Source organism: Tachysurus fulvidraco, chromosome 19, assembly GCF_022655615.1.
Source record: "Tachysurus fulvidraco isolate hzauxx_2018 chromosome 19, HZAU_PFXX_2.0, whole genome shotgun sequence".
Classification (NCBI taxonomy): domain Eukaryota; kingdom Metazoa; phylum Chordata; class Actinopteri; order Siluriformes; family Bagridae; genus Tachysurus; species Tachysurus fulvidraco.
In genome coordinates this window covers 8537863-8565806 of record NC_062536.1, presented here as the reverse complement: position 1 = coordinate 8565806, position 27944 = coordinate 8537863, and the positions used below count along the sequence as shown (strand labels likewise).

The 27944-nt window shown below is 34.9% G+C and overlaps 2 protein-coding genes and 1 long non-coding RNA gene across 7 annotated transcripts in view; 1 reads left to right on the top strand and 2 right to left on the bottom strand.

Annotated features, from left to right (window-relative positions):
* Positions 1-4546: 4546 nt before the first annotated feature.
* On the top strand, positions 4547-14211 carry LOC113655851 (beta-1,4-N-acetylgalactosaminyltransferase 3-like). 2 transcript variants are annotated; one of them, XM_027166655.2, is made up of 20 exons: positions 4547-4773; positions 5955-5998; positions 6124-6159; positions 6256-6351; positions 6680-6770; positions 6912-7012; positions 7219-7286; positions 7408-7483; positions 7596-7662; positions 8318-8452; positions 9200-9309; positions 9560-9663; positions 9757-9812; positions 9900-10089; positions 10173-10399; positions 12356-12509; positions 12619-12691; positions 12864-13017; positions 13670-13796; positions 14074-14211. In XM_027166655.2, the coding sequence occupies exons 1-20, from the start codon at positions 4626-4628 to the stop codon at positions 14165-14167; spliced, it is 2151 nt and encodes a 716-aa protein (XP_027022456.1). In that variant the 5' UTR covers positions 4547-4625; the 3' UTR covers positions 14168-14211. The 2 variants fall into 2 exon arrangements, with proteins under 2 accessions (XP_027022456.1, XP_027022455.1); XM_027166654.2 differs by having other exon boundaries at positions 9897-10089.
* On the bottom strand, positions 11472-12414 carry LOC113655852. The gene is made up of 3 exons (XR_003443815.2): positions 12273-12414; positions 12146-12198; positions 11472-11706 (listed from the first exon to the last, which is right to left on the bottom strand). It is a non-coding gene; the product is annotated as an uncharacterized LOC113655852 (long non-coding RNA).
* A 7999-nt stretch (positions 14212-22210) lies between the features above and the next one.
* cpm (carboxypeptidase M) overlaps positions 22211-27944 on the bottom strand; it is a 33872-nt gene continuing 28138 nt past the window's right edge. For 2 of the 4 annotated variants that reach the window (XM_047804371.1, XM_047804373.1), the window contains 4 exons: positions 27817-27944; positions 25267-25415; positions 23685-23920; positions 22211-23549 (listed from right to left, as the gene is read on the bottom strand). The exon at positions 27817-27944 is cut by the window's right edge and continues 25 nt beyond it. In XM_047804371.1, coding sequence (XP_047660327.1) covers positions 23543-23549; positions 23685-23920; positions 25267-25415; positions 27817-27944 — 520 coding nt within the window. In that variant the 3' untranslated portion in view covers positions 22211-23542. Of the gene's footprint in view, positions 23921-25266; positions 25416-27816 lie in introns of all 4 variants that reach the window. The other 2 variants (XM_047804372.1, XM_027166699.2) reach the window with 2 other exon arrangements.

The window sequence follows — 27944 nt, the reverse complement described above, 5'->3', positions numbered from 1 at the left end:
CCCAAACAAAAAGTGTTTTTTTCTGCAGTCTATATAGCAGACACCGTGTTCTCCGTAGTCTTGAAAGAAAGTACAGAAATTGCATCATTCAGCTCTTACATCTTACATTGTATATTTTCTCTTTTAAATACCATTGTATTTTCATATACTGCTAAATAAAACAAAATTGTCATTTCAATAGCAATGTGATAAGTAGTTCTATACTGTGTATTGGAATTCACTCGAAAGATGAATTCATGTGAAATATGAGATTACTGATTAGTAGCAATAGGCATGCAATCAGTAACCTGTGATGCATTACTTTGTCATTTTCCGTGTAAAATCAATTATGCACATAACACTCTTACTAAATGTTTGCAAATGTTAACATGGAAGTGAAATATACAATTTACACTGAACCATTTGAAGCATATTACTATAATGATGTCAACATTACATTACAGTGTTGAGCTATTCAGGTGAGAAACAGTTTTAGGTGTATTTATCTTATTTACTAATTCAAAAGTTCTCACTTTCCTGTTAACATTCATAAATGCTGGTAAAAGCTAAAAAAAAATCAATGAAAACATTATATTTTATACATGAACATTTAGCATCATCACACACCACGTAACACATGCTACTGCACTAATGTAATATGATGTGTTGTTTTTTTTAACCACATGTGGAATAAAATTGCATCTTGTGCTTAGGGTAAGGGAAGTCCTGAATTCACCTTGTTTCCATAGTAACAGCTTGGCATTCTCATCTGCTGTACTACATGATTAAAGAAAGGGGAACAAAGAGGACAGGGAGATTTCAAAAACAAATGCAAAAAATGAACGGATAACAGAGTGTGTGAGATAGGAAGCTCTACATTGTCTTTTCATGTGTCTGAAGGACACAAAGATTAAACAGGACTTTGTCCACCTGTGGATTTTGGATAACCCTGGTAAAATGGCTTTCTGCATCTGTGACAATAGGAGGATAATGCCTGCATTGCCGACCCAGATTCTAATCTGCACAGTCATTTTGTCTCTATTCTAGCTGCGTGATGAATAATAAAAATATATTTTTCTTCATATAGTGTTTTTTCCCCATGCAGTGTTGTTTTAAAATAGAAATAGGATACATTTAAGGAGGACATGTATTATGGTTTACAAGTACTATGGATTATGAGAGACTTTGGAAGAGTTGTAGGAACAAGCTACCTAATACTTTAAATCTACAGTATGTTTAAAGCAAGCTTTTGAACAAAGTCAGCCACGTCTGACCGTGCAAAAATAATATAGAAGATTTTCTTATGATCATAATAATATCAGCATGAGTGAGAACCTGTTACTGTCTGTGTGAAGTTCCTCTGGGTTCTCCAGTTTCCTCCATTCTTGTTAAAATGCCTGTATTTGAATAAGTGAATAAGACTAACATAACATCTTGGTTGTAATTACATGTTATGCCTCGTGTTCCCAGGACAGGCTCTGGAAGCATAACAGTCCTGTATAAAACTGTTATTTTAGATCAATTTTGAATGAATTTGAATCTATCATAGAATTAATCATGTGAGAGTCAGATTAAGCTAATTTATGTATTGTAGGTAGACTGTCACTAAAACTCATTGTTTTTAATCCTTATTTCTTATTATATTTTGTGTGCCTTTCTCAGTTTTTCCCGTATTGATACAACACATTTTATAGCTGAAATATAATGAATTATTGTCATTAGCGTTATAAATGTTGCAGACCTTGAAAATCTGACGTTGAGTTCTAGTTCTATTCCAGATCTCTCCCTCCATCATGTGGCAAGATTGAGAATTACTTAAAAAAAAAAACAAAAAAAAAACTATATACTATCTTATAAATTAGAATCTTAGTAATCATATAATTACACAATTAAAAAAACAACATAAAAATATAAAAAGATTTTATATTTTTTTCCTTTCACTGCCATGCCATGTGTTTTTTAAACCATCCAATGTTCTACTCATCAGTTCCTGCATTATAACTTCAAATGTAGCAGCTGTCTACTGTACATAAAGAAATTATTTATTCTTAAAATGAATATATATTATTATCCGAAATACTCAATAATGAATACCAGACACATGTTTGTGTATTATTTTATAATATTTCTTTAGATTTATAATATTTTTTTCCCTTTTAAACATTGGATGATGGACATCAACAATGCCTGTACAGTAATTCTTGAGTACAACTTTTAAGATTTCTAATCAAGTTTATTGTGATATTAGTTTTATTTTAATATGCATATTCACACCTTTATAAAAGTAATTTATTTATATTTAGATTACTTGATTGCATCCTATGTATGTTTCCACCAATGAACTAGTTTTCTGATGTCTGTTGCTAACTAAATCCGTTGTTTCAAGATTTATATTGTGTAGATTCATAACATATAATCCAAATTGGATCTATTTTGGGTTTAAGTTGGAATGAAAGACAAATATGTCATGTACAGTATATTAGAGCCTGCAGCAAATGTACCACAACATATATTGATATAATTAGTACCATTTAAATGGTTTGATTTCCCATTAATTCCACTGTTTTTTACATCATATGATAGATAGAGTTCATTAAAGTAACGTATACTGATAATTGTTTTGAATCCCCAGAATTAACTGTTTTGTTTGTTTGTTTTGACAGGGAGATAGATATTCTTTCCATTGTAACTGAACATTATCTAATCTATAGCACCCCAAGAAAGTTTCAGTTCTGTCCCATGGGTAGCACTGAACTGTATTGCCTTGTACATACTTTTCTAGCTGCTTAAATAGGGTGCAAGACTTCCTTCTTTACCTGTGTTCTAGTAATCTTCCAAAAAGGAACACATTACATTCCCTTGAGTGAGTTACTTAAAAAGAAGGCCATCATTTCCTCTAATGTTGTCTCATAGCATAAAAAGACAGCACTTCGGGGAATCAGAGATTTCATGGTGCACAAATGTAATTTCTACCAGTTTGACCAGTTTGAGCAAATCAGTTACCCCTGGTATACTTGTTTTGGGACTTCAAAGGCTGATTTACAGGACTGTTCTTCTGTTCTGACGTCTTCTTTTCTGTCTGTCTCTCCTTTATACACTGACTCCACTCCCTCCTCTCATATGTAACTCTGACATCATCTTGGGAAATTAAACTGAAACTGAACCTTCCTGCTCTGCAAATAAACAAACAAACAAACAAACAAACAAATGAATAAATATATAAAACATAACCCACAGACACTTAAGATATAGTATAATGGTACACACACACACACACAGACACACACACACACACACACACACACACACACACACACACACACACACACACACACACACACACACACACTGGAAGTGTGGCAAAAAGGGCTTGAGACTCGATTCTGTGGGAAGCAGCAACAAAAAAGTAGATAAGTGGACTTGCATAAGATCTTGAGTAAAGTATGAAGTGCAAGGTGTAAACAAAGTTCATGTTTATTAACAGGCTGATATGCAACATATACTGTAGGTCAATCGTGGAGCTGTTAGAGTCTGTCATTCTGTTATACAGAACAACATCAGTCTCATGTAGTCCTTCCGATATCTGTAAATTTGTGCCATAAAGCTATGTTTAGCGTGCAAAAAAATGGAAAAATGATATGTTATGGTGATCAAATTGGAGCTCTATCTGTTATATAATGTAAAATTACATTATTACTGTTTATTTAGTCCATAAACTCTTTCCCTTGCCCAAGTACATGAAGCTTCACCTCTGCATAGCATTGGTTATGTAGTGATCTCTTAACCCGCTGGACTCAATGCACAGGAAAACCTTCAGTTCAAACAGACATATAGAAATAAATTACAGAACAAATGCAAAGCTTAGGCTAAACCAATAGTAGAGAGATTCTTTCTGATTTAGTAAAGTCTTCTAGTTTTCATTTTTTTGTTATTTTGTGGAATAATCTGGTCTGCTTAGCATCTGATTTACCTGGTCTGTTTAGCATCTGTGTGCCTTTCTGAGTAGTTAGAACTGTCAGACCTTGAAGGTGACAAGCTCAAGCAAGAGGTCCATACAGAGGTCCATACAGCTAACCCTGTTGGGAGGGACACTAATCTTATTAGTAGATTTGCCTATCAAATAATATGTGACATGATCTACAGATCTATTTTCACACGTTGTGTTTAGTGCTACACAATTGACACTAAAACCTAAATGATGTCTTAAATCACGTGTTTGAAAAACAGGCAATATCTGGGGCAAACCCATTTTTAAACATTAAAGAAATGCTGATCAACAGGTTTAGGTGTGTTACATTATTATCACAACTGCAAAGAATAACACTGACATAATTTAAAAGCATGCATTTATTTAAGGATCTTTCATTTGCTGTCTAAACTGGGTTCAGTTTATGATATTCATCTTCAGTGTAAACAGGTTTGTTAGCTGATTATTTAATTCTTCACACACCCATATGTGTGGTGTTTTGTATAAAGTAGTAGAGGCGTGTGTGTGTGTGGGGGGGGGGGGGTGTTAAGAAGAAAAAAAAAAAGGTGGAGCTTCAGGTGGTGGCTTTTATATCATATCACAATATGAGCCATACAGTGCTGTATTAGCCACCTAATGCTGTAGTGTTCTTGTTCTTGATCATTGTCAATCTCTCAATATGATGGATCCAATTAGACGGTTGAGAACAATTTTCACCCGTAGAAAGTTGGGAATTATCAGAGCAATGTTTATTTGCTTATTAATGATGGTAATTGTCACATATTTTGCATTAAATCGGGTTGAACGCAAAAAGAAGTCAGATCTTGGTGAGTAATGCATTTTAATCATATATTAAAAAGAAAATTGTATAATTGATGAGTGTATTATCATTCTTAAGGTGTGTGTAATCTAAGGTGTGTGCAGATCTACTTATATTCAGGTGGTTATCTTTCTTATTAGTTTATAGTGTTTATTTTATTTTCATTAAGTTCTTCAGCATAGGCCTCATGAGCAAAAAAAGAGAATATATCTGCAATGAAGCAACAAAAGTATGACTCCCTGCTGTGGTTTGTGCAATGCTAAAGCAGTAAATGGCAAGCAGTGTTTCTGGATTAATCTGTATAGCAATGTGACTGTTTACTTATTGGAAGCATTTCACAAGAAACAATGTCTTCTAATTCTTACAGTCACGTGCCAAGAATAAGGAATGATGGCAGATGCAATGGCAGGATTCTCTTATTTACAGTGCAGAATAAGCTACTTGGATGAAAATAAAACTGTGACAAAGAGAAGCATGCAAAGACTGATACTGTAAATAAAAGACAATAATACAGAAGACCTAGATCAAGGCTGGACACAGCAATCACACAGATATCAGAGAGAAGTTTAAATCAGGTGGCTAATTACCTGAGCCACTAATTACATAACACAAATCATGTAGACAAACTGAAATGAGGAAATAAAACAAATATATATAAAACAAATCATTTCCTTAGACCGTCACCTTGCTTTATTGCCTTAGGTCTGGAAAAAATATTTTATGATTTTGTGATTCATTCCCTGTACTGTACTATATAGTTATTATAGGGTAAAACTATACATTAATTATATATTAAAATATTGCTAAAAAAAAGATTCATTCCTATAGGAGAATTCAAAAATTAGTCATTAGCACTTCGGTCGTGACTCTTTCAGTTCTTCCTATAGCTGTCTTGCATTTTCCAATATACAGTACATACATCAGTTTTAACACAAGTTTCAAACTGTGCTTTTGTTAGATTCTGACTTATTTGCTTTAGTTTAAGGCTCTGTATGATTTACAATTTATTTAGGAATGTGAAGGTTTATCACAATTATTTTTACGGTAATTAGAACTCATTCCAGTCTCAGCACTAAATCTTTCTGAATATCCTCCACTCCAAATTACCAGTGAATGAAATTGTACATAAATTGTAAATATTGGATCTCTGCTGAAGAAAATGCCAACATAATGCCATGTGTGTTTCAGATTTTTGGAACCTTCCTGAAAATTCACAATCTTCAGAGTATAATGTAAGACATTATTTAACCTCTTTCGTTATTTTTTTTTTATTATTTTTTTTTAATAGTCTTCCATTTATTGGCATCACTTCCTCTGTTATTTCCACAATATCAACCTCATATTTCTCCTCTCTCAGATTGGAAGAAATGAACAGCCACAATGGAAACCTGAGGTGCAAAAACTGTATTATAAACTCTACTTTTACTATAAATTTGCTGGTGATTGATTTTTGATCAAATATATTACATTTATATTGACATGCACACAGTTTCTGGGTCAAGTGAACATGCACATTTTTGAAGACTGGTGTGGAGGAGCTGTGGATCAACTACGGAAAAATGAGATGTTTCCTCTGTACCCGCATGTTAGTGACACACACACACACACACACACACACACACACACACACACACACACACACACACACACACACACACAATTTATGATTTTACGTACCCATGGTTTGAAGTATTAGCTGAGCAAAGATTTATTAGCTATAAATACAACTCAGTTTAAGTGTGTGCAATAAAAAATCCAGTCCTTGCTAATTTAATACAATCCTTTAACACAGTCCAATATAATAATTATAATAATTTATGGTCATTTTTCATTCAGATAAGCAATATTTATTATTAATTCATTCTGTTTTGAAGCTACAAACCTAAATGTACAATGTGTCCTTATGATTTCAGTCACGCACTACAATTAGAGGGCTTGCTGTCTATCCTGGTTGGGAAAACTATGGGCTGAGAATCTTTGGATACATTCATCCTGCAATAAATGGTGCGTACTCTTCTAGTAAAAGCTTATGGACTGGTTTTACGTTGACAACTTTACCTTAAATTCCAGGCAAATTATATTACACTCTGCACCTTTAATGTGAGACAGTGCTGGCTCTAATATCATCTGGTTGCTCTGTATCAGGAGAATATGTGTTTGCCATTGCCTCTGATGATAACTCAGAGTTCTGGTTGAGCTCGGATGAAAGCACCAAAAATCTCGAACTTTTGGCTTTTCTTGGCAAGGTGAGAAATACTGATCTTGGTTGCGTTACGTTACCTTACGTTACTTTACGTTAAGTTATGTTACGTTATTTTATCTTATCTATATAAGAATTAAACTAATGAAATAACAAATGTCATTGTGCAATTATTAGATATGTAATATATACTAAAATATATTACTAAATGAAGTATTCCATGCCTTATTGTCACTGCATGCTGCTGGTCAGACAGGAAATGAATGGGCTGCACCAGGGGAATATGAGAAATTTGCATCTCAGATATCCGATCCTGTAAAGTAAGTGACATTTTCTGAAAATATTTCGTGTTGTTTTTTAATATTTCTTACATAAAATGGAAATCAATGCCATTACTTTATTCCTTTTGCTGTTTGATTAAGATATAGTTCCTCTCTCTAGGCTCTCAAAAAAGAAAAGATATTACTTTGAAATCATCTACAAGCAAAGTGAAGCAATGGATCATGTGGAGCTTGCAGTATGACTCAATTTTATCTGGATTATATATTTTATTGTTGCTGTATGTGTAAAGGACTGTAAAAACCTGTTAGATGCTTTGCTAAGGTAATTTTCTTTTTACACAATTTCAGTGGCGTCTCAACAAAGAGGATAGCAATTTTGAAGTAATTACCTCAGAGTATCTGTCACTCTACAGTGGTAAGTTTTAGCCCTAGCAAAATTATTCTCATTACAGCACTATACAATGATCTATCTGCACTACATGATACTATGTACATTATATTCAGTACATTTCAGTATAATTTCAGTCATACAGTTAAATGATGTACGGAACATTTTTTTAGCCTTTGTGAATAAGGCATGATAAGTTATACTACCATTATTACAATATCCAACACTTTTTCTAAAGTATTAACCAAATAAGCCAAATAATTAACATTAACCAATGGTGATGCTACCAATGAGAAAAGCCCACAATTACCACTATATACTGTAAAGTGCATTATATTGAATAATGAAGTAAATCATGTTCATTAAAGAACCTTAATGTAATAGTTAAACTTAATTAATTGTTAAACACCCATCAACATCAAAAACATTCTGATTGATTTAGTCAACAAGGTTGACTGGTTTAATAGGTAAACATTTATCAGAGGTATATTATGGATTGGAAACAAAAATGTTCATGTAGGTCCTTATACTATTTGTGCAGTACAAACCCTATTTGTGTCAGTTCAAATCCCAGTAAGATTTATGACCCAAAACTCACTCATTACCTGTTAATTCTCAATCATTTTGGTAAAATAAATCTGCCAAGTCAAAACATGTAAACATATTTGTTTTCTCTGTACAGATGAGTCTTCTCTACTGGACGTGGACAACCAGATAATCCCCCAAACAGTGGCCAGTAAAAAACTGACCCCTGACCCCATCTATAAACCTGACATGGACATGCTCAAAGAAGACAAACGAGATACTGTGTACAAGCGTGAGTGATTAATTTGTTAAGAATTTGTTAGAATCAAAATGTATTTCATGGATGGTTCACACAGATCCACCATGACTCAGACACCATGACACCATGAACAGGATGAGGCAGTTGCTAAAGAAGAATGAATGAATTACTTAAAAATGTTGCTGGATCCACAATATGTACAAAAAAGTTTCTTAAACAAAAGACTAATTGGGATAATGATGATTTATGTATTGTATAGAAGTTTACAAGTTTACCACTAAAATCACAATAAACTTAAAATGAAAACAATTAACAAATTTAAATGTAAAATTTAGAATAAGACAGTCACAAGTATAATTCCAGTAAACAAGTGAACTGTCAGTAAAAGTCAAATATAAGTATCCAACTTAATAGTAGACAAAATTTAGCAAAACTTAAACAAGTTGGTAAAGTTTTAAATATTGGTTAAATTTTGGTGACATTTCTTAAGGTGTGGGACAATAAAATATGCAGAATTCTCTTGACTGGGGCATCTGATGATTGGTGTGACACTTACTTATTACATTGCTGGGTACAATATGTTGCCCACTTACTTTTAAATTACTTTCCATGCAAATTTAAATTTAGCATTTTAAATGATTGCATTAACACATGAATTTGTATAAAAATAAAAGCATAGTTTTCAATCGTTATGTTTCACCCAAACTCATCTCTCGTTTCTCTCTCTCTCTCTCTCTCTCTCTCTCTCTCTCTCTCTCTCTCTCTCTCTCTCTCTCTCAGTGCCACTGTTGCATAATTCCTTTGTGGATAATGAATTTCCTAAATGTTCTTACTATCCTATTTACATATATGACAACGATACCATTACGAGATATGAAGGCATAAATCATGTAAGTAGTTTTATTACTGTACAGTGTGTGAAAAAGCTTTCTTAAAAGCAACATAACCCAAGCTTTCTTGAAACCAAGATTAAGAAATACTGTAATAGCATGGAAGAATAATTCAAATGTTTGGGAAACCTGGAATTAATTGACATTTGAAATAAATTGTTCAAAAAGTAAAGTGAGGTTTTGTATTTCTAATGAAAAACAATTAGATGTGTTGTTCATTAAGGGTACATAATGAATTGTGCTTTTAAAGGTTCGCTACTCGTCAGTGTACCCAAACGACTACACAAGGCTTGCTACTGAGGACATTGAGGAACAGAAATGCTTTTATGTAAAGGATGACACAGTTGAGCAGGGGTAATGTACTGATTATGGGTATATTCTTTACATACACTACAAGTTTCTCAAGTTTACTGTCATTTACTTATATTCTTGTGTTTATCTTTCCAGAGAGGGATTTGGTCTAATGCTAAAATTTGAAAAAAAAGTAGAAGTAGAAGACGAAGGTAAATCAAAGTTGATCAAATTTTTCTACTGTTCCAAGTTTATTGAATAGATCAGTCAGTGTTCTAACACTGGACCTGCCCCAGCAGAAATTGATAATATGATCAAGCCAAACTGGACGCAGATCTTCAATGTAAAGCCTGTGGACTTCCATTCAAAGCAAAGTGATTGGGTTGTCCATACCTGTAAAAGAGCTGGAAATATCATAATGCCCCAGAAAGAGGTCATGCCTATCATTAAAGCCTTCAGGTATCAACTGATGTCAACATCAAACACCAGGTAAATGCTTACTCTGCTGTCTTGGCTTGTGAAGGTGAGCAAGATTTTGCCTGAAGTTCTGAAGAATTTTCACATTTTTGCAGGGAACTGATCATAAAACAAGTGATAAATGTGGAGAAGAAAACAAAGGCTGGTGTGGGCAGTCGCTTCCTGCTAGAAGTAGAGATGGAAGATAAACATGGGAGGAATTTTCTGATGTCTAATTATTTCTACACCACAAAGAACAAGAAAAATCCAGAATTACCTGCACTCTGCAGCCCAGAACACTTCTCCTGGGACCCAGAAGCAAAAGTCCATGTTATTCTGACAGGTCAGAAATAACGTTTATTTTTATGAACTCTATCGCTACGAAATGCTTCCAAACTATCAATTAAAAAGAGCGGTTCTTGCTTATATGATTTTCATATTTCCAAGTTTTTTGCCATTTTGCAGGGTTTATCATCTTGGTGCATCATTAGATGGATTTATTTGGTCACTGACTCCCAACATTATAAATGAAAAATTAATTTGAAATTATGTAATGATTAGGCATGTACACTGGTTTTAGATTGTCCACTAAAAGTCAGAAACTCTCAAACTAGACTATCCAAAAAATGTGAAAGAAAACGAAAGGCTGGTTGATGAGAATCTGAGAGTCAACCCACCCTGTTTAGATTACAGTATTTTGTAATGGACCAAGAGCATTTTTCTCAAAGAAATCTGGAATTAAAATGGCAGATCAAGTTTTACAAAACATTAAAATATTATTCATTTAATTGTTAACTTATTAATATTTAATATAAGTAATTTAAAAAGGGGTTTTGCCCATGCAACACTTCTATTTGTTTTTAATTTTGTTGGCTGTTATATAACAATAAATGGAAAGATCTGTCATGATTCCTTTTGCATTCAGTTATCTATTTCTGATGGTATGGACACCGTTATATAACTTAATATATCAGAAATCTTGCATTATTTGTATGCATAATACTGTACATTTGAATGACTTGCTGCAATATATTTCTGGAGTATTTGCAGCACTTACAGTATACTTTCATACATAGATTTTTTTTTTAATTGTCTGTGTGCTCTTGATGACCTTTCAAGAGAGCTTTAGATTAATGAGATTCTTAATGCATAACCTAACAAACCAGTATGTGATGATGGACATTTACTAAATGATGTAAATGTGACACATTGCAACATAATCAATGTTTGTGTGGCGGTGAGGGGGGGTTATGAAGGGGCAACAACAATTATTACTAGAAATACAAATAAGGAAGTTAACAGTTTCGACTATGCCACTTTGGGAATTTCACCCAAAGAATTACAATGGAACACCTACAACTGGCATACACAAGTTCGTATCACCAATTAGAGTCAGAGACATACAGTACAGTAGGTAACAGTACAAAAGTATCTTTATTGACAGCATTAAAACAATATTAAAATAAATAAAGAAACATTCTTCAGCCAAACTTACCAGAGCTTATCAGTACAAAGAAGCAGATAATCAGACCATACCCCTTATAGGTGAATCACTGCACTTCACTGTATACACACACGTGCACCCACACATGGTGAGATGGTCACTGCACTTGTGAGGAAATACCACCACCAAAAGCCAGTCCTCTGTCCCTAAATAAATAAATAAATTACATTTTCGCAACCAAAAAATAGTTGCTTGAACAAATCAATTTCAACAGAATACAATTAAATGTGACAGAACGGGAAAAAGAAAAATAGACTTTGTAAACAAATTATATAAATCAAAAGACAAAATCCAATGCAATTTAAGAGAAAGTAAATCAAATAAGAAATCACAAAATCCAAATTAAAACAAAACGGTTCAAACAGCCAAAGCAATCAAAATCGAATGCAACTGAAGAACAAAAGCAAACTAAAGAAGAATCAAAGATAATCAAAATTGCAAATGAAATACTTCAAACTTCAAAAATAATATATTAATAGAACTAAGAAGAGCAGACAAAACAATATAAAACAGCCAAAAAAGAAAAGTAAACAAAAAGATGAACTTGGAAACTGATTTGGAACCCGGTTTGGAAAGCTTACATACCATACACAAACGCGGGGCACGCCGACTGGAATAATTACGGGCAATCACAACACCTATAAAGAAAGCGAGACTGTTACTCTGTTACTTACATTCTCCCATTCTAATGCATGTGTGCATAAATACCTACCAATCAAAAAGATTAACAGTGATCCAGCACTGCGTCATTTGTAATTCTTCTTTGCATGCATGTAATTTTTATTTTCTTTTTAGTTAAAAACCAAGGAAAATGGGTCATTCATTTCCTTCAAGAAATGCAGAGGATCTATGAAGAAACAGGAGACAAAAATTTCAATATCATCATTGTAGACTACAACAGCACTGATATTGATGTAGAGAAGGAACTGCAAAATGCAAAATTACCAAGGTATGTTTTGTCTGAAGAGATCAACAATTGTTCATATTGTATATCTGGAGGTGAGAAGGTCAAATTTATTTTGTGTGTGCATGTGTTCAATTTCCCACCACATGAACAGCTACCAGTTTAGGCTCCTGAATGGACGTTTTGCTAAATCACTGGGAATTCAATCTGGGATTGATCTTGTTCAAGTAAGCAAAATTTTCTCTGCATCAATTAAAAAAAAATATATATATAAAGGTGTGTGTGTGTTTTATACATTTGTATGACAGTGCAGAATGTAAGGGTGAGCTTGCTATATATATAAGGTGCATTTCTGTACATACTTGTGACTTTTTTCTCTTATTTATTACCTTCCTTCAGGATGACAACAGTATTTTGTTCATGTGTGACCTACACATCCACTTTCCTTCATCAATAATAGAAAACGTGCGTAAACATACTGTCCAGGGGAAAATGGTGTTTGCTCCTGTTCTGATGAGACTGGGATGTGGATCCACATTACATTCTCCCACAGGTACTCATTTTACACTGTTAGACAGCAGTTATCATTAACACTAATACAAATGATCTAAACCTGCCCTTCTCAAATCCTGGTGCTCCACTGCCATGTATAGTTTTGAAGCAGATCTTAATTATAAAAGGTACAGTGACCCATTAGTTCAAAACACATAAGCAACTCATATTCTTAGCAGATCAGGCAAATCAGAAAACATGAAAGCAAAAGCCAACATACACAAGACGTGTATGAAAGATGGTATATCTTTATTAAAGATCATATAACTGCTGCATATTAGCTATAGAACACAGCCATCAAGAGCTTGAATATTACAAGGGCATTCAAATGAAGGTGTTTTTAATATGCTAAAATCCTTTTATACTATAAAATACTATTTATACTAACATTAAAAACTCCCATAAAATAAGTGATGTTATTCAGAAAATCAGTAACTCCTTATTATAACAGCATAAATAACTTCATATTAAAATGTTGTTTCAAGGCTGACTAGATAACAGACTGAAAGCCTGATATTCTTTTCCTTTTTGGATCACATGTGTTGGTAGTATGGAAAACTTCTACCTCTGAGGGCAGTAAGTCTCCAGGATTTTATCAGTATACTAAAGCTTATAATCAAACATGCAACCTTGAAATATTTAATGTGACACAGGTTTCTGGGAAACTGAGGGCTATGGACTGGTCGGGATTTACAAATCAGACATGGACCGTATTGGAGGCATGAACATTGAAGAATTCAGTGATAAGTGGGGAGGAGAAGACTGGGAGCTTCTGGACAGGTATGCATTTGTTACATGAGACATTGGGAAGATGACAATTTGAAAACATTGTTTGAGGATGATTGCAATAAAATAAGACACAAACAAATGAGACAAATCATGAGAAACGTGAGAATCGGGTCAGTTGCGTGAGTCTCACACTGAATGCGTTAGAGTTGGCAGCCTTGTATTATTACAGCCTACAGTACCAGTCAGAGATTTCTTACCTACTGATACTAATTATTACTATTAATAATGCTGCCATCCCTTTACTCCATTCCTCTCATCTACCTTTCAGAATTATACTGCACAAGCTTGAGGTCGAGCGACTGCATATGAGGAATTTTGCACACTTCTACCATTCAAAACGGGGCATGTGGAACAAGGAGTGAAGCTTGGACACTTGTTTCTTGTCTGGTTTATGACAATAGGCGATGGTGAATATTGTATTTAGAGTCTGTAAAGTCATTTTTACATTATTTCTGTTCAATTTTTACATTTTAGAATTATGATGATGGCACTAAAACTAAAAATGAGGCTTATAGTTACACTGTGACCAAAATCTACAAAATACGTACCCTGATTACAGCTTCTGTACACTTTGTCTTACTTAACATCAGAATCCTTTAGTAAGTGAACAGTCTTTTAAAATGTTTACATTTCATTGCTTCAGTGCTGTGCGTCGTCAGTTCTCAGCTCTTGTGATTAATCTACACCCCTCTATGTGGTGTTGTTATTTACCACACCCTATGTACAGTAATAGCTCACTTATCATACCTTGAATACTAAGTCGCCTTCAAGCCGCCTTCAAGCCGCCTTCACACTGCACACGACAAACGACCGCCGATAAACCGGAAGTCATTCATTTCCTATGGGGAGTGCCGACCTTCTGCGGATCCGTCATTTTCGGACCCGTTAAAAAAAATGAACCGATATGCCGACCGGATGTGATGTATTCCAATGTTGTCCAATCAGGTTCGTGTGCGCGAGGTGATAAGAATTATTAAAAAGTAGCTATCAATATTAACTTTGATATTTTTTAAACTTTATCAAAAACAATCTTTTTGTTTTAAATACATTGTTATTGATAAAAAAAGAAAGTAATACATGATTAATATTATATTATATTGTATTATTTTTAATGCTGTGTCAATGTTTCCTCAAAAATTATTCACGGTCTTTCTGGATGTATTGTTTATATTGATTGTTTGTATTTACTCCTTCAATCATTCATTCATTCATTCATTCACCATGATAAATGGAGGGAGAATACAGGCTCTTGCTTTTGCTCTCCTTAATTTACTGGAGACGCAAAAGAAAATATTGCAAATCAGTGTGGATACAACACTACCTGACTCGGAGAAAAAGTCTCGGCGAGTATCACCGTTAAGTGCAAGAGTTGCGCCTTAATGGAGAAGATTTTCGTGGTTATTTTCGGGTGTCACGAGAATTAGCTTCTCTCCCATGTTGACGTCTGCATGATCATATTGTACATACAGTGCGACTGCCACTAGGGGCGAAATGCGACAGTTATGTCCGTTTGTCGTGTGCAGTTAGGTTGCCTAACCACTTTATCCTGGTCAGGATAGCAGTGGATATGAAGCCTATATGGAATATGAGCTTTGTTAAATATAAATTAAAGACAACAGCCTGTTATAGCTGTGAGGTGGCAAATGCTACATCATCTGCATCATCCATTGTGTATCTCTGTCTCATGGCCAGTTTTTCCAGCACACTCCACATCCACCACAAACTAACTAGAATAAAGCAGTTACAGAACATGAATAAGGAACGAACAAATACAAAAGTATCTAACTAGCCTAACTGTGTATAGTACTCTGTGTATTGTACAGAATGTTAGGAGTTAGGAATGAATACAGTCACTATTCAACATTGTTGACTAGTCAGTAGGGTTGGAAAAGGAGTGAAATAGATTTAATTTGTTTATAAATATTTGAGATTGGACAATTCCAAAATAAACTACACTGAATTTCTGTTCTTTCAAGTTTCTTTTAAAAATAATTATTAGTAATCATTTTTAATGTAATAATAATAATAATGCATTATTTTTAGCACCAGTTACAGCAGTAGATTTGTGTTGTTTAATTCTCTTTAAATGGCCATTAACATTTTGATTTCACTGAACAATATGACTGTGTAAGATTCCAAACAGATAGTAAAGATCAATGGCAAAGACCAACGTGAAACTCTATTGGTGTGGACTGAGGCTAGAGTTTAAAATGACATAGATATCTTCCAGACACTGCTGTAGCATTGCCTCTATTATCCATAATTACACTATCATTTAAAGATTAAACTATAATAATACTGGTTCCTGAGCTTTGAGATTTCAAAGCATTTTGCCTCCATCAAGGCCAGAAATGTCACTGTAATTTGTGAATCAATTAGTTTTGGCTGATTCACCAGTTAGTCAACACAAGCATATTTTAAGAACTGTACTTCCTTGACTTGTTTAATATGATACACAGATTTATTATCTTGCACATATATTGTAACATTGCTTTAGTTTCATTGTTAAGTGTAGTGTAAAAAAAAACTGTAAATGTAAAATTGTGGTTTAATCTAAAGAGTTTTTTTTGTTTGTTTTTTTTTTGTTTGTTTTTTTTTTTGTTTTTTTTTTGTTGTTGTTTTTTACAGGTTACTGATTAATTACTGGTCTTCAAATAAAAGTTGTAATTTATGCCCAAAATGTGTAGAGTCATTTGTTTTTGAGTTGATTTTTTTATTTATTCTTATTTATTATTATTATGAAGTGGTAAACCTGTTTAGTCTAAAACAGGGAAATAGCACAAAACCTGTTTAGCTTGTTAAGCTTAATAGTGCGATATTTAGCAGGGTTTGTACTGCACTTTGCCTCCTTTTAACCCTCCTTTTTTCCTTTAATGAATTCCTATGCAAATTACAGTAGGAGCGCCGAGTCAAGTTGACGTTGTCTGTTTTAACTGCTTATAAAAAATGAAGTATATATGATAGCCATTTTTTTAGTCTAACTTGTTTCCAACATATTAACATATATTTTGGTAATATCTGGTATAATAAACCTCATTAATATGCAAAAATGACTCATTTTCTAGTAAAAAAAAATTTTTGAACTATTTTCACTATAGAGGCACAAAGGTTGATGCACAATTACAGGCTGATATATTTCAAAGCCAGGAGATTGTTTTGAAACCATTTTGACCATTTTTAATGTCAGCAAATTAAAAAAATGTTTTTTTCCAGGTCAAATTGTCTTGAATGCTTATAAATCAAAAATTATACAATTATCACCATTCTGTGTGTGTGTGTGTGTGTGTGTGTGTGTGTGTGTGTGTGTGTGTGTGTGTGTGTGTGTGTGTGTGTGTGTGTGTGTGTGTGTGTGTGTGTGTGTGTGTGTGTGTGTGTGTGTGTGAGTGTGTAGCATCATTTTGATAGATCATATTTTGCCCTCTGCTAGGCAAAGGCATATCAAAAGTGTGAAATATTTACAAATATGTAGCTTTTTTTTCCTGGAGGCCTCATGAAATGAAATGCACAATTTGTGTACAGTATGTGTTTGTGTGAGTGTGTGAGTGTGAGTGTGTGTGTGTGTGTGTGTGTGTGTGTGTGTGTGTGTGTGTGTGTGTGTGTGTGTGTGTGTGTGTGTGTGTGTGTGTGTGTGTGTGTGTGTGTGTGTGTGTGTGTGTGTGTGTGTGTGTGTGTGTGTGTGTGTGTGGTGTGTGAGTGTGTGTTTTGGATGCGTGTGTTAGATTTATGTGTGCATTTTTGTGTCTGTATGTACGTTCATTGCGTTGAAAAGGGCAAAAGTGTGACCTATTGCCCCACTAAATGTGGTGGGGTCAAATTGACCCCGTGCTCTTGAGGAGGAAAGTATTTATTTTACGAACAAATAGTTCAACAAAAATAGACAAAACTTAATTTTACTTGCAAAGTTCATAATTTTGAGCAATCCTGGTAAATTTCAGGCAAATAAGTGGAAGAAAATCCAAGTTATGACACATTAAGTTTCCAGCAGATGTCAAAATTGTCCTGAGGAAAACAGGAAGGTGGTACAGGTTAAATGGTATAGTACATGCTTTTATAGTACAGAAAAAATGTCTGTCCTATTCTTTTGTCATTTACAAGGCCTATTAGTGATTTTACATACATTCAATATCTCTTTGTTTATTGCCTGTATTTCTTTTCCAAAATCTGCATGCCCCGGGTTGTTGTGACTGAAATTATGCTTTTCATGTGAGCCGACAGACATCACAACCAAAGAATAAATCCACCCAGGGAGCAGTTCACTTATGCCTTACATAATTATATAGGCTCCGCAGAGATTGTGTAATTAGTTCATTGATACAAGAGAGATATGATGATATGATATATATGTTGTTCTGCCAACAGAACAGCTTCAATGAACTCGATGACAGAGATTCAGCACTTCTCTGAAATGTCTCCAAAAGACAGTTCTAGTTATTGCGCCCCTGTTATATTGTATAAAAAACACACACAAAAAAGTGCTAACCTATTTTTTGAAGAGGAACATAATTCTACCACGCAGCTGAGAGTGCCAGAACAGAGTAGACTCTTGTTGCATGCCCTGACATTTTGTAGTCATTAAGTATAATAGAGAAGGGTATTGTTAAAGGGATGGGGCTCCAACAGGCAGGTAGTGGGATTGCAGGACAAGATGACATAGGATCTCTTTGGTTGCTAGAGAAGAAAAATGTGTCAGAGAAAAAGAAAGTGAATCCTGATCATGTCCTGATCATAATCGGCAATCAGGGAGAACAGTGAAAGAAGATGTTTTGGTGATTATGAAGACCTTGTACAGATACTTCCATGTTTTCCTTGTGTAAGATCTATATTTAGTAGTAATTTTCTTCACATTCTCACTGCTCTGATTGCTGCACAATATCCAGCAGACAAGAAACAGGAAAAAGTGTCAGTGTACCAGTGCAATCAACTCCAGCAGCAGAAAGGAAAAGAAGTCTGTCTGGACATATCTGCATATTCATGCACTTAACCAATCAGGTATACAATGCATAAAATAATGCAGGTCAGGAGATTCTGCTAGTGTTCACATTAAACATAATGTGGGGAAAATGTGATCACAATGACATGACAGGATGGTTTGAGTATTAAAAATAAGCACTCTTTACATTTTTTACAGAAACCATTATTTTTGGTTAATTGTTTATTTGTTATGTTCTATAAATGCCAGTTTATAGAGTTTCACCATTATGTTTAAGATAATCAGTTGAAAAAGTCTAAAACAACATTAGAAATGTTAGGATGTGTGTGCAGAAAACAGTTCATTGGAAAAAGCAAATATATAGCATCAATTTAGAATTTTTTTAATTTCTTGCAAAGAATGATATACTGTATTGCTGCCATACAGCAGCCATGGGGGTATGTGGTAGTTTAGTGGTTAAGGTGTTGGACTATTTATTAGAATGCTGTGAGTTTGAATCCCAGGGCCATCAAACTGCCACCCAAATATATAGCATTAATGTGAGTTGGACAAGTTGGACTAGTGGTGGCACCTAGGCTTATATATATATATATATATATATATATATATATATATATATATATATATATATATATATATATATATATATATATATATATATATATATATATATATATATATATATATATATATATAAGCCTAGGTGCCACCACTAGTCCAATATATCCAACTCACATTCTTTGCAAGAAATTAAAAAATTCTAAATTGATGCTATATATTTGCTTTTTCCAATGCGCTGTTTTCTGCACACACATCCTAACATTTCTAATGTTGTTTTAGACTTTTTCAACTGATTATCTTAAACATAATGGCGAATGATTAGACACCAAGTTGGACACCAAGTTCCAGAATGCAATGCAATGGGGTCAGAATCCAACTTGCTTGCTTGTAACAGGTTGAGGTTTATGAGATGACAACTTGATAGAGTAGATCAGGGACCTTGATATTACCATGAGCAGAGATGAGGAGGTGGAAGAACCAGACAGACAAACGTGCTGCTGCACTGCTACAGAGATGAAGCAAGATGCTCATTCCCAGCTGCGCCACAATCAATGGGTGGTCAAACACCATTGTGGGAAATATAGGAAACTGTTTTATCTTTCATTATAAAAAAACTTTGATGTGACTGGATATTACATATTGATTTATAATATTGGTATGCAAGTCATATTCAGGGTGACTTTTTACTTTAAGGCTAAAACTGGCACCTTCGAGGAGAGATTGAGATTCATTATAGAATGATTTTATATATATTAATTTGCTTGATGGCCCTGGGATTCAAACTCACAACATTCCAATCAGTAGTCTAACACCTTAACCACTAAACTACCACATTCCCCATGGCTGCTGTATGGCTGCAATATATCATTCTTTGCACGTCTTTTGCCAACCATGTAAAGTAGACATATATTTCTATTTAGTTATAATGTGGTAAAACAATGTACTGTGAACAATGCTATATATCATGTCTAAATGAGTGCCATGTTGTAGTTCTGTGTTTAACCCAGGCCTCACATCACTGTGCTTGCATATCGTATAGAGACCAAGGTACTCTCTACTGCCTATTTATTTTTCTTCTTTGACTTGTAGAGGAATTTGAAGCTGAACTCCCGGTATCAGTTTAGTTGTTTAGCTGCACTTTTACCACATATGGTGAGCTGAAAAGTTCCCTTAGATTAAGTCCTGTTTCTGTGTGGTGCTGTTTTGACCTGCAGCATCTAACAAACTATACACACAGCTCCATCTACAGGACAAATACTAAAGTACAAAATTAACAATACTTAAGATATTAATAACACTTCATATAAGAATTCGGGAATTTATATAAATGTAAACAAACACTAAGACTTGGCTTAACTATTTCATTTATTCCTACTTTATGTTGCTAATATATGTAGCACTAGTGGACAGCCACAACCTGGCTTTAGCTATTTATTTGCCCTAATATCAACAAGAATTAGATTATCTTTTCTTTCTCCATTTTCATGTTTCATCCTCATCCTCATGAGCGATGGTGGTTGTCTTGTTCAATTTTATTATTAGATTTTCTGCTGCTCCTCAGTCACAGACACATTGGGTTTGGCACTTATAATTAGAAAACAACTTACAATTTGTCATTTTATTTTTATGAGCAGGAGAACATGACTTTACTTGGTTATTATTTCAGTTGTCCAAGCAAATTTTCAGTTTATCCAGAGCAACTAATAATGATACCATTCTGAGGTAGTTAGAAAATATCTATAATTTCATAATTAAACTGGCATAATATCAGGTATATCTTCCCTTCTGGTTGTTTTGTCCACCAGGGGGCACCAGGGGGCACCAGGGGTCATTTTTGCTGGCAGTGGGCAACTTGACACAATACAGGTTTGGTGAATGGACCGTACTTTTATGCTGAGCTTCATCATACCAGTTTGGTGAGTCCACTGTAGCCTCAGATTGCTGCTCTTGGCTGACCGTAGTGGAAACGTATGCTGTCTAATGCTGTTGTACCCTCTCCAAATTAAAATATGATAAAGTATGTTAATGTATTGTACGTTCTGAGATGCATTTCTGCTCAGCGTGGTTGTGCACAAAAGTGGTTATTTGAATTACTCCAGATTTCAGCCTGTGTGGCACCAACCACCACGGCACAGTCAAAGCCATTCAGGCCACATTGATTTTTTTTTATTGTTTATTTATTTTGCCATTCTGATGTATGAAAACATTAACTGAAGCTCTTAAATAAGACTGGATTATTGAATCATTTCATGAATGAGATGTTCTGAATAAATTGTATATAAAGTAAGGGGTTTGAACGTGTGTGTGTGTGTGTGTGTGTGTGTGTGTGTGTGTGTGTGTGTGTGTGTGTGTGTGTGTGTGTGTGTGTGTGTGTGTGTGTGTGTAGAGATGGAATAACAATATTGGCCTTAACAAACTACTTTTTAAGAAACTCTAAAGGCAAAAGAAGAAACTTTCTTTGTTGAACGTTTTTTTTGTTTGTGTGATTGTTTTGCATTTCCATCACACTACAGGGGTTTAAAATAAGAGAATTGGTGCAAACAGAACTGACAGTTACAATATTACAATAAATCAATGTGGCAAATGTAAAGGAGCTCAAGATTAACATTGTGATCTTCTTTATTGTACATATTACTAACCGTACGAAGAATGGAAAAAAACATTATGTAACCGAATAAGATTGTGGGAACATTCCCTTTGGCCGATACTGCAATATGGACACCAATTTAATATATAACCACTAATTGGTTTCACTAACATATGGGAAGAAAGAATAAACTGAGGAATGGCAGGAAGGAAGCATTTCTCTTTTGTAAGGGAAACAATCTAATTTCATCCTTTTATTCACAGTCATTTTCTTAATTGCCATTGTAGGATTCCAAAACCTAGTTTATTTAAAGGCAAAAGACAAAAGTGAATGTAACAATTTTATTCAAGGCACAAGTCAATATACCAGTATGAGGCCAGGATGAGGTAGAAGAGAAAAGAGCTGTTTTTGGCATAGCCATTTGAGTTCATGGAACCAGAATCTGAACACTTTCACTATAAACATATGTGTTTCAGAAGAAATTACATGTTTAAATGCTATCAGTAAATAAAAGTACTGCTATGGCTTGAAAACGTACCTGCATCATTTGAAATTCTGGATAACGCACTGTCCAAAATAATTGACAGAATCTCATAAAAATCAAAATGGACAGATATACAATAATATGATAAAAACACTAAAACAGCATGTTTTGATGCTAAATTTAAGATTACTTTAGTTAATAGCAATTAGTTAAGCACTTATTGATTCAAGTTTTTTTTCCACTTGTAAAATCCTGCCTTTTACTTCAAATCTTAATTATTCATGTTAAATGTTAGACTGTCAACCATCAAACATCATATGTGTGAGCTTTAACTCCAGTCGGGGAAAAAAAATAATTTCCAGGGCCCATGTAAAAAAATCTTATAGGAAAACTCCACCTTTTATTTATGAACAATAAAAATTATTATATTGAAATATTTGTGATTTGCATAGCATTTCTAGTGTAAATTTGTTGCTTGATGCTATATATTTGTTATTCCAATGAATTTTCTGCACAGATATCCTAACATTTCTAATGACTTTTTCAACTGATTATCTTAAACATAATGGCTAATGATTAGACACCAAGTTGGACACCAAGTTCCAGAATGCAATGCACATACAGGTTGTGGTCAGAATCCAACTTGCTTGTTTGTAACAGGTTGAGCTTTATGAGATGACAACTTGATAGAGTAGATCAGGGACCTTGATATTACCATGAGCAGAGATGAGGAGGTGGAAGAACCAGACAGACAAACGTGCTGCTGCACTGCTACAGAGATGAAGCAAGATGCTCATTCCCAGCTGCGCCACAATCAATGGGTGGTCAAACACCATTGTTGGAAATATAGGAAACTGTTTTATCTTTCATTATAAAAAATCTTTGATGTGACTGGATATTACATATTGATTTATAATATTGCTATGCAAGTCATATTCAGGGTGACTTTTTACTTTAAGGCCAAAACTGGCAAGATCTCAAAGACAGCCTAAGCTATCAGGCCTGAGACAATTTGCACTTATATATCAGCTGCCGGGAGATTTGGTTTCCTTTACTATCTGCGCATCAGTAAGCAAGGCAGAGGAAGACAAATGCGTTCCATCATGAGCTCCCAAAGCAGTGTCCCTCTCTGATGAGTTCTTTAAATGCAATATTCAGAGTCAGCTGCTTTCCTTTCATGGCCTTTAAAGGAAAGAAAAATCCTTATAAACTAAAAAATATAGCAAGACAAAAAACATGGCCCGTATGGCTGTGCAATAAGAGTAAAGTGTGCACTTTTTCATTGAATCAACAGTCATATGAGTGATATCTCCTCACAGAAGTAGTGTGTGGAGTGTGAGGGCAGCGAGTGCAGCGATGGTGCTGGGCAGCAGGGCAGCACTGTGGTTCTCGCCCTGTTTGACGTCAGGTGATGGGCAACTGGGCTCTGTTGTCACAAGTACTGTGCTGGCACTTTTCTGAAACTGGAAGTAGTGTGTTAAAGCAGTGAATCTGTCCGGACCAAACGGCACTGACACAGTTTCTGTGAGCGGCATGTATCCTGGATATGTCACCTGCAAAGATGTTTGATACGTAGATTTTTACACTGCTGTTAGACATGTTTGCTTCACACAAATGCACTGCAAGGCTCCCACATCAGATTAAACTTGGTAACTAACTCTATATTAATATAATTATATTAATATATTAATACTATATTATATATTATTATAGAAATCAATGTTGGTAAATGACTGAAACAAGAAGTTATGATTATTATGTGATTTGTCAACTTTCTTTAATTATAATTCCTGTATAAAATATTAAATATAATTCATAAACACTACATGAAATATTTTAAGCATAACATATCTAAACTTGTGAGATAAAACAAAGTATATGTTTACATGACAGACAGCTGAGGCATTGTAGAACTATTCTGTGAGACTGTATATGCATTTTTTTATTCTTGAAAGTTAGTATATGTTATTTGCTAACAGCACATTAATTATGTATTTATTTAAGACTTAAATAGCGTGAAATCTTCTATAGATTAATTCTCTACTTTAATTCTTGAATGTAATGCACCCAACATGTACAGGAAAAAGTAAATACTGTATGTTTATGATCTGTGATGCTTTTTGCTGCTGGACCAATTAGTATTTTTGTCTCTTTAGTCCCAAGGGCAGCTTTCTCAGGGAGAAAACTTTAGTTTTGACATTTACTGATGATCTGGCATGCGCTGAACTTCATTTGACAATTAAGTAATACCCTGATTCCGTTCCTTTCAGTCCTCTATTGCCAAAAACTACTTTGTCTACATCCTACTCAACCATGCTTCTTTAAACAGCACATAATTCATCCAATCTGCCAGATCTGACTTTCTTTAGGCTGTGTGTGTGGCTTTCAGCCCATGGCGTGAATTACCCTCTTTGCTTTAAGTGCTTTTCATTTCTCACTGAGCCTCATTTCCTGGAGCAAGTGAGAAGAAAACAAAACCATTTTCATGGCGCCTGGCATAAAGTAAAAAGTAGTGGTGCCAGATTCTATTTACATTCACTTAAGAGAGGAAAGGGACTGTGAACTGGAGAACTGATGGATATATATCAGCCCAATATTCCAGGGCACACACTAATTTGGGAAAACAGCTTTGCATGATAAACCCTAGTCACCAGAAAGTTGTGTGATCCAGTGCCATGACAGGCCCTTAACAAGTCCTTACATTGAGGTGTAGCTAGAAGTCAAGATCTTAGAAGACGACACCCCTGCAATATTTTCTGATAGTTCTGACATCTGTTCTGATAATTAAATTATTATCTATACAATACCACTTTATTATGAAGCCCCATAAATATACTATGCAAGGTAAAAGTTGCAAAATCAAAGCCAGTTTAATTCACAGCAGAGGGCTTGCTCTCACCGTTATTGTATAGTTTCCTGGCAGCAGCAGCCTGTAATACTCTCCGTTGTGATCTGTCTTGAATGGACAAAGATTTTTTCTACCCTTTATCTCCACTGAGGCGTTTTGGACTGGATCTCCAGTTGAGTGAAACACTTGACCTTTTACACCTAACAAGAAAAACAGATTGAAGCTTCTGCGTTCATTAAGGAATTAGGAAAGATTTTCCAGCACAGATGAAGCAATCCTACATTGTGAAGACTGATTAGGATAAAAGGCATTAGAACAAAACACAGAACTAGAACAAACAAAAAAGAAATTATAGTAATTAACAAAATATGCTAACAGGGTGACTACATGATCTGTCTTAGTCTGTGATGGTTAAAAGTATAGCATGTAGCATAATAACTTGCAAAGCGTGAGTTATTTCTGCAGAAACCATGCATTTCAGTTGATAATGTAAGATGTAATCTTTCCACTTTCATAAGCTTATTTTAACACTGGATATGTGGAACTGATATGGTGCCCATGGTGTCTAGACGTCGAGTTAACGCAATGTTCCCAGGACACTGTTTGTCTTGTGTGCGCCATAATAATCTAATACTGTATAGCTCCAATGTAAGTATTGACTTTAAATTAAATCTAAAAATATAAAGATGTAATAGATAAATAAATATAAAAAAATAAAGAAATATAAAAATAAAATAGAACCGCACAAGCTGTCATGTGTTCTTACTGAAAATTTAACATCTTAACCTTCAAATCCAGATTTTAATTGATAAACAAAATCATCTGAACTCTAAAATAGTGTTGAATAATTATGAAACATTGACATCAATGTTTGTAACAAAAATTTAAAAGAATCAGCGCTGGTTGCAGATTCTGGGAAAGATTGTTTAAGAAAGAAGTGAATAATCGTGTGACATTCTGGAACATGAAGTTCAGGATAAGAGTGCAGAGAGATGTTACGTCCAACTGATACACTTGACTGAATTGTTGCATTCAGATATTTATCAGGGTTATTCACTGAGTTGCTAGTTCATCTGATACAGAAGCTCAAATCTTAGGACTCAAATCTCTGAAGGGTCTTTTGGTTTGACTGAAAATCAGTCCATAAACCTTTGACTGGCTGTATACACCAATCACAACCAAAAAAAAATCAATCTTATTCAAGATTTAGTCCCTTTAGCTGTTAATAATAATAAGCTCTACTTCTGTCAGGACCACTTGTCAAATGAGAGTAGATTAGATTATAGCATACAGTTAGTTTTGGCGGTATGGTTCTGTTCGGGGCAGGAATCCGCACGCCCGTCCGTGCGCATGCATGGACCGAGCGGGGACAGCAGCAACTAGAAAATAGAATAGACCACCACCACCACACCACCCCCACACCAAAGATTTGCAAAAAAAAAAAAAAAGAATAAATGGATAATAAATAAATAATTGGAGAGAGGGAGAGGGAGAGAGAGAGAGAAAATAAGTGGAGATTTAAAACGTAAACTGGTACAATGAACACGGGTTCCGGCATGGTGGAGTTGGGGGTGGAGGAGGGAGTTTAAGTCGCAGCAGCAGCGACGCGCTAGAAAGCGGCTCAATGAATGGGAATTTAAATGGTCGGGTAATATGGATGACGTAACCAGATTGGTGCGCGTCGTGGACTGCTGATTAACAGCAGATGCACGCTTGACGACGTGGCCTGCCAGAACTAACGCGAAGCTTCATTTTTCTGAGGTTTGCCCTAGATGTTGGAGTGTGGCTGTGGATGACACTGATGTTGGGTAAGGAGCTCTGGGGTACAGATGGTGTTTCAGTTCATCATAAAGGGTGTGGTGTTATGGTCAGGGCTCTGTAGAGAACCTCGACTTTTTCCACTCCAACCTTAGCAAACCATCTCCTCATTCAGCGTGCTTTGTTTACAGAAGCATTGTCATGCTGGAACAGTTTTGGGCCTCATAGTTCCAGTGAAGGGAAATTTGAATCCTACAAAATCCAAAGAAATCCTATACAATTGTGTGATTCTACCAGTTTGTGTAAGCAACACATATGGGCATTGCCTGGGGCAATAAACAGAATATATTATATATTTGCAGAGTGATTTTGCATAACACATCGAGGAACCTGTAGGTCGGCTGGTGATGGCATTTGTTAACAATGATTTGTTAAGAGCATACAGGTTTAACAAAACCTATACGGTGAAAAAACCTTCAAATAATTTGTCAACAAAATATTCAATTAGACTTCATGTTCATGCAAGGATTAATCTTACTTTTCGTTTTTATTATGAAATGGTTGCATGGCTATAATGCAGCCTACAGTGATGATAACTGATAAACTGAATTAGTCATCAGAAGACCTCTACAGGTGTAATGTTACCGACAGCAGCTCTTATGCATTAGACCTTCATCTGTGAGCTCAGATGTGATAGTATCACTGGGTCATCTTACAGATGTTACAAACCAGTAAAGACAATTAGGTCATGTTGAAACAAAAGCTTTGTCATGACAACAGGCAATGGATACTGTGTGGTGTCATTATCTGTGTTGTGTGTTTTGCTGGGTGTATGTGCAGTACCTAAATGCACTTGTTGCATGTAGGCCAGCAGTGCAGGCTTATTGGCCTCCCACAGGCCTGGCAGGTCACGTTCTGGAGGGAACTTACAGCAGGACAACTCAAGAGTGATCTCTAAACACTGAGCCCAA

Coding starts and splice junctions, on each gene's coding strand:
- LOC113655851 (XM_027166654.2), top strand. CDS start 4,626: ATGATGGATCCAATTAGACGGTTGAGAACAATTTTCACCCGTAGAAAG. Junction 5,999..6,123: donor CACAATCTTCAGAGTATAAT/GTAAGACATTAT, acceptor CTCCTCTCTCAG/ATTGGAAGAAATGAACAGCC. Junction 9,310..9,559: donor GATATGAAGGCATAAATCAT/GTAAGTAGTTTT, acceptor GTGCTTTTAAAG/GTTCGCTACTCGTCAGTGTA.